This window comes from Alosa pseudoharengus, unplaced genomic scaffold (genome assembly GCF_046254945.1).
Source record: "Alosa pseudoharengus isolate Yale_2024_CS ecotype anadromous, Long Island Sound unplaced genomic scaffold, YU_APseudo_1.1 YU_APseudo_1.1_scf_24, whole genome shotgun sequence".
NCBI lineage: Eukaryota > Metazoa > Chordata > Actinopteri > Clupeiformes > Clupeidae > Alosa > Alosa pseudoharengus.
The window spans coordinates 15,629,347-15,641,486 of record NW_027468689.1 but is presented as its reverse complement, the minus strand read 5'-3'; the positions used below and the strand labels follow the sequence as shown (position 1 = coordinate 15,641,486).

The 12,140-nt window shown below is 40.2% G+C and overlaps 1 protein-coding gene across 1 annotated transcript; it reads left to right on the top strand.

Annotated features, from left to right (window-relative positions):
• Window positions 1-6,857: 6,857 nt before the first annotated feature.
• Window positions 6,858-8,409, top strand: nr0b1 (nuclear receptor subfamily 0, group B, member 1). Its single transcript, XM_076302630.1, has 2 exons — window positions 6,858-7,494; window positions 7,756-8,409. The coding sequence occupies exons 1-2, from the start codon at window positions 6,942-6,944 to the stop codon at window positions 8,013-8,015; spliced, it is 813 nt and encodes a 270-aa protein (XP_076158745.1). The 5' UTR covers window positions 6,858-6,941; the 3' UTR covers window positions 8,016-8,409.
• The last annotated feature ends 3,731 nt before the right edge of the window (window positions 8,410-12,140 follow it).

Below are 12,140 nucleotides of genomic sequence, written 5' to 3'. Positions count from 1 at the left end.
ACCCAAGGACAAAAACAAAAAAGTGTATTGTGAACTGGCCAACCGGGGCGATCTGAGACACTCCCAATCCAGATTAAGACTGGGTTTACATATATGAGCGGGGTGGTCTGTGTGTATTTGTGCGCGGATCAGACCCACACATGTTTTGAATTTGCATTGTGAATATCATCTTAAGTCCAGAACTGGGGACCTTCATTCCTTCCAGTGATGTGACTTACCAGAACTTACTTGATGCTGTAACAGGATCAACATACATCAGAGAACAGCAGTCACTCATCTAACCATCTTTTGTGTATTTTTCAACAAGCTTAAAATTCAATGGCTGTCTGGATACCGATGATGTGTGTGTGTGGTATTAAATAATGAGTCAGTAATGAGGCAGGTTGTTGATGATTCGCTGTGCTAATGCAGACGTGTGGCTTTGCTTTATAACTGTGGGGGCGTTTTTTTTGGAAGGAGATGAGATTACACCTGAGCTACTTTCATTTAGAATACAGAATACCTTCAGGCTTTGTTGGGGGAAATTCTCATTAGCGCACAAACACAAACACACACTCACTCACTTGCAAAGATACGCACAGTTTTTAAAAAATAATCTCACATCTACAGACACTGTCTTGCACTCCTTCAATCCACTCACACACACACACAAACACACCCTTGCACAAGCAGGCACACACACACACACACACACACACAAATTAAGTTTGATGGTCATGCAAATTACGGGAGTTTTCCGGGAGAAATAACACAACGGGAGGGTGCCGGGAGATGACCTTGAAACCCGGGAAAAACGGGAGTGTTGGCAGGTATGCACACACACACCCTTGCACATGCACACACACACACACACACCCTTGCACATGCAGGCACACACACACGCACCCTCCCTCCCCTCACACACACACACCACACACAGTGTCAAATGAATTTCCTCTCCCATAGCTCTTTAAGTTACAGACAGAATGACAGAAGCCCTTGAAAAGAGGAGTATTCAATTTATAACTGTGAGACACAAGGCCACAGTGCTTTATGGGTAAAGTCATAGATGCATGAGGGGAGAAAATCATGGCAGTAACTATAGTAACAGTCGGAACTCAACAACAAAGTAATAAGGCATTTCCGTGGGGGAAACTTTGAGCATATTCTTCCTTGCTTGCAGAATGAACATCGTGTTTTTTCTCCACTAAAAGGGGAAACCAAGAAACATTTCTGAAAGCTTTTCAAGGTTGCTCCTTTAAAATTTTAGCCAGATCCATATTCCCTGTGGGTCATGACAACCTTGCAGCTTGTTTGAGTGTTTTATTTGAATGTGTCAGCATTTTAGCCCCCACAACACTGTACGCTGTGCTGAGGGGGAAAACACACCGCTGCAACTGGCAAGCCTGAAGCCAGCTGAGACAACCTGTAACACCATGAAGACTTTCATATGTGCTTTTGGAAGGATGCTCGTAAGTTTTATTTATGGAACCTTGGCTGTGCTGGAATTCAGTTCATGATGCAAATAGCTTTTGTCAGCCGAGAATAGAAAATGTTAATGTCAGAGTAATTTAGAGTATTAAATTGTATAAAATACTGGCATATTGACGATGATAGTATGATAGTTTAATTGAATTGAAAACATTATGAATATTATGAACAAATACTTGTATTTGCAGCAACGTACTGATTCTAATAGGACTCTGATAAGATTTCTTACTAGAAAATGGCATTTATAAATAAAAATTGTGGACAGATAAAATGCGCAAAATTTGCTACAGTTGACACAAAGTTCAGCATAATAAGGCAAAGGCTATATCAGTTCATCAGTTAGCTTAGGAAATGACATCATAGCAGACAGCACTGATATGAGGTCTGATAGCCATGACTCAATATGACACAACACTCGTCATTCACAAGTTTTTTAATGAACATTAATCATCAAGTCTGCATGGCTATGGTTATCATGCAGAATGGTATTTGTTTACGAACAACTTTCAAACATATCCTACTCAAGGTCAAACAAAAACAAAATCTATGAAAGGCACTTGGAAGGACTTATTGGTGTATTGACACAAACACACCCACACACACACCCACACACATAAAGACACAGTTAAGTGGCAACATGGCCTACTTTACCGTCTGAATAGGGCTGTAATTCCCTCATCTCAGTTTGAGCTAACAAGTAATTAATCCATTTTAGAGAAAAGAATAGTCAGTATTTCCTCAGAAATGTCAAACTATGCTTCATACTTAAGGAGTCTCCAAATACCTTTTCCTTGTTTATTTTCACTTACTCAGAAAGGTAAACTGGAGCAGCATGCCAGATTGATTGCTTGTTTTAACACGGATCATGATTAAGTTATCATTGTCACTTCAACAGTATGGTACAGACATGGTGTTCAAGTTCTGTATAGTTTTGGGTCTGACCCCAGATATGATTGAAGGCATCAAGGCCAAACACAAAAGAAACATGGGGACTTGCAACATGACCTTCACTTTTCAGTGGTGCGAATCATAACTTGGTCCAGTTCAGGATACTGACGTAATTGGCCAGACACTTCCTCATTAAGATAAAGCCTTCTGTCTGAGCTGACAAACGAGTATGAACTCACATGACCTGCCTGTAGTTAATAGTCTGGTTTTACTTAACATGATTCATCATGTTGTGTTCATCACCGTGTTCACTGTAATACAGAAATGCAATGAAATATATCTTGTGTTGTTTTTTTTTGGTCAGTGTTAGGGTCTGATATAAAGACAAAATACGTAAAAAATGTTTTTCTGCATGTTCTTAGTCCAGAGGCAGAGACGATCAATAGAGGTTGGTTCTTAAATGAGTGCCCTATTTGACTTATCAATCACTTTAGTAGTAGCCTATTGTAGCCTCAGTTCTCAGCAATCAGAATGATTTTACTGTTACCTATTTGGTTACACTTTATTTGACAGTGTCGACACAAGCGTGACATGACACTGTCATGAACGTGTCACAAACAAGTCATAAACGTTTATGACATAACGCTTCTGTTAATAAGTATCATTCGGTTTTTGTCATAACAAGTTAGGGTTAGGATTAGAGTTATAGGGTTAGAGGTTAGGATTAGGGTTATGGTTCATGTGTCATGACAGTGTCATGTCACTCTTATGTCGATACTGTCAAGTAAAGTGTTACCAAATATTTTCCGATGCATATTATTGGATTTGGACTGAGTAAATGTCTTCCTCTTCTACTTCACATCCACACGGCAGATTTCACACTTTAAAATGCATGTTCTGAAAAGCTGCATACAATGTCAGTACCCTCATAGTCACTGAAGTGAAGGTGGACCTGGATCTCACAACCAGGAGTTTGTCCTTGGAAAGAAGGACCCCAAAACTTTGGCAAGGTGATGCATAAATGTGATACATTTCCGTGAGTCATAATAGACATGGTGCGTGGTGCACAGGTGAAAAGAGTGAATGCAAAGCCATTCAACATTCCGGCCAAGACTCAAATCTAGACACAAAAGACACATTTAGATAAAGAACAGTAGTGAAAGAGTAACCCTCCAAGTCCTCTTGAAAGAGATCACGCTTAAAACGTTAATTATCAGATAGTGTAAAGGTTGAAAAAAGTAGTCCCAGTGCATACAACATTCATTCATTGTGATGCAGTGGGATTTGCCATTTTCAGTAGTAATTTCATCCAACAATTCTCCAGTTGCTCGTGTTTGGATTTGACTTTGCTTTTTGGACCTTACTGAAACAGAAGTTTTCTTTTAATTGAAAAGAATAGTTTTTATAACTACCTGAGGGTTAGATTGTATTATTTTGTGCTTACCTTCTACATATTTATTCCCCACAGTTGGCCTTCATACACTCTTTTAAGTGTATACTGTAGGCACACACACTTTTAAGTGTATAGGCACACACTCTTTTATGTGACAGTACTCCACACATTTGGTCCCTGTAACCACAGTGTGTATGTGTGTGTGTGTGTGTGTGTTTGTATGTTTGTATGTGTGTCTGTTGGTCTGTCTATTTCTGTGTGTGTTTGACAGAAAGAAAGAGAGAGAGTGTGTATATGTCTCTATATGACACACATATGTACATACATGAATTTACAGATGACTGAACTTTAAGCAATGAGGTGGACACTCTGTCACCATTTTCAACTCCCCTTTTGTGGTCTCCATGTGCTGTTTATTTTCTTTCTATTTTTCACAATGCGATTTATTTTTGTACATGCTTGTTACATGTTAAGACACCCACCAACCTCAGAACTGATAGAAGGCAGCACTTCAATGGGGGCAAAGCATCTATAATAACATGTCTGAGTATTGCACTACACTACTATTGCCACACACTCAAAAATGCAACATTTAAAGACCTTAAATAGAACAGAACTAAAATAAATCCAATAAAAACTAATGTAACAGTGCATAACCAGCCAAGTTTAGACTTCGCTGGGATTTGGTTTGCTTCACCACTGGAGGAAAGTGAAATTGTTGCACCATATGTGTTTTGCACTGTACACTATTGGGAATTCAGTGTGAGATCAGGAAAGTTGTATAGCTCAAAAGTCCTATAACACAATGTACAAAAGAGCTGTAAAAACATTCATCTGTTCAGATAGACACAGACAAAGCAATTTCATGATATCCTGCAAACAACACTGCTTATTATAACAGTCACAAATAGCAAATAGATATCCAAAAGACAATTTGTTAGACTATAGTTTATTACGTTTAGGTTTACTATATTTATTATCTAACTATGTATGCACGGATGGACTTTTCTTGCAATGCTGATTACATTTTCTTTAAGGGTCACTCTTCATGTTACAATACAACTGTTCATGTTCTTAAAAACTGGAAATATAAATGTTCTGTTATTGTCCCTCAGCAGGGTTGGAATCTGATGAAATTGGTTGAAATAGGGCCAGCAGAGCTGCTTGAGTCCCTTGAGGTCAACATTAACTACCTGAGAAGCAGCCATAATTTTCTTTAAACTGAGAGAGGGGAGACAGCAGCCTTGGCCCTCAAGGCTATAGCGCTGAAATTTAGAGAAAAGCCTGACCCAGAAAAAAAGGTTGATATGCTGTGCACCTCAGCAATAAGGAATAATATGAGCAAAATCTAATTTTGTAGACAGGGAGAAGATTTGTACAACCTGTCTGCAACATTCTCAGTGCTTCAACGAGCAAAGGATTTGTCTACACGGATGAGGGAGGTGGATACTGTTTATGTGACAATGACCTTGATCCAAGCAGTAAAAGACAGAAGAAAACTTTTTTTCCCACATGAATCATTTGTGAGTTTTCATTTTTCTAGACAATATTCTAATCATTCTGTGTGGGTTTTCATCTGCTCCCCCATAGATGTGTCCTTCACAGTCTCGTAGAGAGTAGAATGTTTGGCTGCTTCGCCATACAAGTGGCAAATCAATAACCTTTTATAATTGTCTTGAGGATAAGATGACATCACCTCGCTGGCATCAGCGTCTCGCAAATCTCCTTGCCCAACACAAAGGGAGTGACCCTCAACTTCAAAGTTGTGATGAATTTTTTGTAGGCTACCATTTCTCAAGGTCTTTGCTGCTGCTGTAAAGGGTAGCAAGATAAACGGTAGCTAGGCTGCAAAAGGAGATTTTCTAAGTGGTTTACATATATCAAACAAGGTCATGTATTCATTTCAAATGAACAAATAATTATTTATTTTTAGTGAGTCCACAACATGGTGATGGTGCTGATCAGAAAAATGTGCCAGAATATTTGCAAGTTATAGCTTACTCATTGTTCCTGTATGTATTCTGGCAAGAACATATTTTGGTACTAAAACTGGAAAAATGACACAAATCCATTAACAGAATGTTAGACATATTGGGTATTGACTTAACCTTGAGTAAAACAACGTATGCTCTGGTGCAGTGGTAGGAAACACAATATCTTAGTAATTGGAAGCAAATTCAATACTTTATTAAGATGGAAATCAAGCAATGATATGTCTTCTATTGCCCAAAAATCTCAAGCGGAGAGATGGTGGGGGTTGTGCAGGGTTTTTAGCCTTGCTTAAAAGCAGACCTTCAAGAGAAATTCAGAATGTTGAGTGTTCAGACACCACCAGCACACTCAAGCTGAAGGCCTCAATTCGAAGAGTAATGAGGTACGTTGAAAAAGGTACACCAAGGTACAGGACTACAGATAATAAGTACGTACGTAAGTAAGGGTCATTATTTGGAAAAATAATAATAGAACATATAATAATAAAAAGAGATATGCCTATTATACCACAGAATCTGAATCCTGATTTCTATATCCTGGTAAACTTTGTGGATTCAAATTCTCAATGAACTAAATATTCCCCATTGAGAGCCTTCTTCATTCCTGAGAGTATAATTTTAATATCGCAGAGATTGAAACTTCAGGCCTAACCCTATTCAATCAACGGCAAATTACAAATTTGGACATTATCATACATTAATTTGACAAATAGGTTTATTGCCCTGACATCGGGGAGGTCATGGAGACTAAAAAAGAATAGAAAAAACTTCAGAGTTAACAAACACAAACTTGAAAGCTTGCACATCCATAAGGCATACAGTGTACTTCCAATTTTGAGACTTCCAACAACTTAGGCTAATGTGAACACGTTTTATAATTTACAAAAATAATAAAAATTCATATTTTAGTAGAAAGAGACAAAAAACAATATTGGTCAATGTCCCCAGAAATGGTTGTTTATGAATGTGCCTGGCAGACGCATAACAGCGCCTCCCTCATTTGATAGCAGCTAGCACCCCCTAGGTGTACGTCAGAAAAATAGAAGTGGGAGGTGTCGGACGATATTTAAAAAGTCCCAACTACTTGTCATTTGAAAGGAAGGAAAGAAATATAAAACCTCGGTGTTCATGGGATCAGCGGGGCACAGAAGTAAGCGTAGCTAATTCGAATTCGACTGGTCCCTTACACAGTTGACGGCATGGCTTGTTTCGACGGATGCCACTGCATAAGCGAAAGGAGGCAAAGCAGCATCCTGTATAGTATTTTGAAGAACGACATCCAGTCCGCTCAGAACTCGCAGCAAAGGATCCAGAGAGTCGCTGTGTCGGTACAAGCTTGTACATGTGGATCTAAGAAAAAGGTTGCGCTTCGGTCGCCGCAAACCACCTGCAAAGCCGCGTCTGCGGTGCTCGTAAAGACTCTCAAGTTTGTCAAGAATGTGCCCTGCTTTCGGGAGCTCCCTGTGGAGGACCAGCACGTTCTAGTGAGAAGCAGCTGGGCTCCGTTACTGGTCCTCGGTATGGCGCAGGACAGGATTTCTTTCGAGACCACCGAAACGCCCGAACTCAGCATGTTGCAGAGGATTTTAACCAGCGGCCCGGACAAAACGGATAACCCGTCAGAGTGTAGTGCGCCAGGCGTGTCTATCGTTGATGTGCAGGGTATCAAACTGTTCCTCAGTAAATGCTGGAGTCTCGATATAAGCACAAAGGAGTATGCCTATCTGAAAGGAGCCATCCTCTTCAATCCAGGTGTGTTGGCTACGCAGCACTGTCTATACAATGCATGTGTCGGTTGGAAGTAGTTAACACAGGAAATAATGATTGTATGATGCATTTTTATTTTATTTTAGTATTGCAGTAATTATACATAGTAGATTAAATTGTCAATACAGTTCTGATATGGTTATTTGGATGCCCTGTTGTGCACACATTGTAATTTAAAAGGGTGGGACAATTTGATTACGTACGAACATAATGACATCATTTTCCTCAACTGTGTTTTCTCTTCAGATGTCGAGGGGCTGCAGTGTCAACATTACATTCAGGGGCTGCAGAGCGAAGCGCATCAAGCACTAAATGAATATGTCAAAATGATTCACCGAGGGGACTCCACGAGGTTTGCCAAACTCTTCATCGCACTCTCCATGCTTCGGTCTATCAACGCAAACGTCGTTGCAGGGCTCTTCTTTAAACCGGTCATAGGAGCAGTCAACATGGAAGAACTTCTACTGGAAATGTTTTATGGAAAACAACCTGAGAAGGACGACTAGGACGATGAACGAGCTTCACTGGACTCAGTCTGACTGAACTCAATGAGTAGTAGCCAAGTGACAGAAATACGCGCCAAATAACTTATTGCTTTTTACATATAGCCTACTATTTTTGTATAATAAAACATATTTGCTGAATTGGTGTTCTCGGGTTTTCCAATTATGAATGTATTGCTGAATCCAAAGGGTCTATGTGAACCATTAGTTTATATGTGCTACGTAGTTTACTGTGGTACTTTTAAGATGAACTTCAGATGAACACTTCAGGACATCACATTTATTGGAATATTTTGGTTGGACTCAAGATTACCACGTCTTAGACCTAATCATATCGAAGACTATTGGTACTTGTATATAATAGCCTACTACACAGTTTATCCGATCGAATTCCATGATAGGCTATTCAGATTAGCTTTTGAAAGCATCTCTGTGTAGTCTTTAAAATACTTGATACAAAAGAAATGATACAACATGTGTGACTGCATATCACAGAATATGTTGAATCAATGACTCAAATGTCGGACTGGTACTTATATAGCGCAGCATACGTATAACAACAAAATAAAAACACATGACATATTACAAAAACGTGAATGATGTAAGCGAATGTTTCTTACCCGTAGAGGGCAATGTTCCCCCACAATCATGGCCTGCTTTTTTAGTAGCTTTTTTGGACATCTTAAACCGCACATGAATTGCATAGCCATGAACATACGATTCATGCACTTGAAAGATGCATCAATGAAAAAGTAACATGTGGCACAAACAAACTCCTGATCGACATCGTTATAGTGTCCCACCGTTAACTGACAAGGAAGGACCTTCCCCGACCTATCCGGATCAAAGACACCGCCATATGTTATTCCTCTGACAGCATGCGTTAGAGGTGTCAGCTGAAAGATAAGGTCAGATCCCCTAGAACAGACAGGCAGCGGACAAGCAGTGGGGCATGCAATCACTTGTCACTTGGGCAATCTAGCCTAAGTATTAAGAACCGGTAGTGACACGTGCGAGAGTGTGTGTGTGTGTGCGTGTGCGCGCGCACTTCTGTCCAGACTGAACGGCAGGCATATGGCGTGCGACAGTTGGCGAGGAGTTACCGCGACTGCACGGTCTATGAGAGTTGGATGGTGAACATCCGGATCGGAAAATTGACAGATTAGGTGAAGACATCCTCTTCCCTCACAAAACAGACACATTCAAGGAAGTAAATGGTTTCATGTGGTGATGAGAATGGATGAGACAGAGGTGAACTGAATGTCACATTTAAATGTCAAACCGACAGATAATAGTAGAATATGGCAACAAAAGTTGTCATGTAGGTTGCGAAATGTGTAAAGCTAAAATACAATTGCTGTGCAAGTTAGATGTTAGCGACACATAATTTCCAATAGTGCTAGTGCTAGCTAGCCTATGTCTATTATTTAAAGCGTAAAGGTTACGCACGATTCCAAATACTTGTTTTGAACAACAACTATCGTTTTTTTACACCTCCACTTTAAATATTGTAATTTATGTTATTCTTCTTTCCACCCTCTTATGTAGGGCAATTTGAATTATCATTGTGAATGAGCCAGTTCCCCTGAATTGCGCAACTGATGACTGTCACACTGAATTGTAATCAGTTATTGTGGGTAGCCTAAGCTACACTGAATATATCATGTTTTCCCTTTCACCTCAGCTGCACCTTTGCCAATTGCAGTCCTTTCCCTTCCCAGCAGACTGAGTTGTTTTTTAAAATAATAAAGCCAAAACAAACACAAGCAAACAAACACAAATGACCCAGGTTACAGATAAAATTGAACTGCTGATTAAAGAACCCACACTGATTACATTCCCTTCTCTCAGAGGCTGCATGGTTGTAGCAGCAGTAGTAAGGTAGTAAGCAGTAGTATGTGAATGTGTGATGGATTTAGACTCAAATACAGGAGACATGCCCCAGTGTATATATGCATGGCCGTGGGTCAAAGTATGTCTGGAAAGCACAGATGTAAGATATTTCTCTTCATGGCCCATTTGTCATGCTGAAGACCCTTTTTCCTAATCAGGACACAGTGCATTGCAAAGGGGAAAGATATGCTACCACCCTTTTGTCCACATTTCATGTGCATAAGGATTTTCATAGCACAAAAACCAAGAGCTATTTTTACGTTAGGCTAGCATATCTTTTGAATGAACGAGATTTTTTTATGCAAGGTCTTGATAACTTGATAAATCTTTTGTTGAAATAGTCTGTCTAAATGCATTGTCAGTGATGATCACATCACAGAAGTGGCCTAGGACCCTATCAGAAAAGAAATCCCTGTAGATTCGGTTTGAAAGGAGCCAAAGATGAAAGTGTTTTTGATAGGCGCGGATGAAGGAACGATCACATCAGGGACACTGTACTGTTTGATCTTCAGATTCTCCTTTCTCCATTATTAATTCTGATCCCAGAGATTACCCTGTTCCCTGACATGACTGCGTGTGCCTTATTTACAGGGCTGAGCAACACTACTAAGCCAGTTAAACCCCAGAACCCCTTTCCTCCCCCCCAGCTCCTAGTTGAATCCTATTGTGTTTCGATCCCTTCCCAATGGATCATTAACTGCTGATGATTGCAGGGAAGCAGCTCACACAGTGTTTTCCTAAGAAGATAGAACAGAGAACATTCCCTGTGGAGGGCATTTTAAAAATGCCTGCTAGTAATGAGGGCATGTTTCTGTGCATGTTTTCAGCTGGAGAGCTCTCATGTTATACTTCTTGTCACACCCTTCTGAGCCTACGACTATTATCGGTCGCCCACCTCACACTTGGGTGCTTTTTTAGCAATTTTTGTGCAGCCATTTCTGCAAAGAGAGATGTTTGCACATCACCTCTGTGTGACTAGTCTCCAGCTTACTTGCTTCTGAGAGAATCTATAGAACAGTCTTTTTGAAGATTAGTTTTTGTAAAAAAACATTTTGTCAACTTCCCCAGGTCCAGAACACCTCCATTGACTACTTAACTTTCATGTTAAATTAATATGTTTTTTTTTTTTTTTGTAACATAATTTTGGCATATTCTGTGCAATAATAACTGAAGTAGGCATACTCTTGTATTAAGCTATAGAACATGAGAGGATTTTGTGATGAATAAAGTCAGGTAATGTTTCAATTGAAGCTCTCAGCTTATCTCTGGGACCTGATCACAGCCTTTACTCCCACAGTTCATCTCATGTTAAAAGTGTGAGACATTTACTGTGCACAGGGGCGCCTTAATACCACCTGAGGCCCCTGGGCTATATGTTTTTAAGCCACCCCCCCCCCCCCCCCCCAAACCACAAATATTAATTATGATACCCGGCCGGCGATCTGACCCACCTATTTACATAACGTGCGCTTTTGGTTGATATAGCCTAACATGCAGTGTAGCCTATCATTATTGAGCCTATGTAAAACCTTTACATACAGGAAAAGAAAGCCCTCCTTAATCACGTCAGCCTACCCATGACATCGCTTATCAAAAAGGCTAGCCTACTGCACGAAAACAACACCGTTGAACTTTTACAACATAGGCTAAGTTAAAAGATGGGTTACACATATGGACGTTTCAAGCTTTTCAAAAGTGCATGTTTGTCATGTCGGGGGGTTCCCCAGGAGGTTTTTTGGAATTCTGTCTACTTAATACACCATTCTAACGCAGATAGGGAGGGACAGAAATACTTTTAGCCTACAGAACAAGCAGCTGCTATTTGCTGCTATTTGCTACGATATTTACCTGCTATGCCTTCTGTTTTAATGGACAGTTACAGGAATCCAACCCACGTTATCTCCATAGTTTGTAAGTCAGTTTCAGCCTAACTCCTCTACTACACCTGTTGGGATTTATTAAGTTTTGTTACATTTTGTTACACTTTAGAAGAGAAGACAAAGGGGGCCTCTGCATCTGTCATTGTAGAGCAGTGCAATGTGCTCAATTATGTAGGCTAGCTCCAGAGTAGGCTAATGACTGACGCGGACACAGCCGTTTATTATTATTGATTATCATTATTATTATTAGGCCCCTCATTGGTCGAGGCCCCTGGGCTGAAGCCCAGGTAAGCCCCTGCATTAAGGCGCCAGTGACTGTGCATGAGACCTGGCCGGGCCAGGGATGAGTGGAGAA

What these genes read in the sequence shown, in the direction of transcription:
- nr0b1 (XM_076302630.1), top strand. Translation starts at nt 6,942, where the DNA reads ATGGCTTGTTTCGACGGATGCCACTGCATAAGCGAAAGGAGGCAAAGC. An exon ending in AGCCATCCTCTTCAATCCAG is followed by an intron (nt 7,495 to 7,755) that starts GTGTGTTGGCTA and finishes TTTTCTCTTCAG; the next exon opens with ATGTCGAGGGGCTGCAGTGT.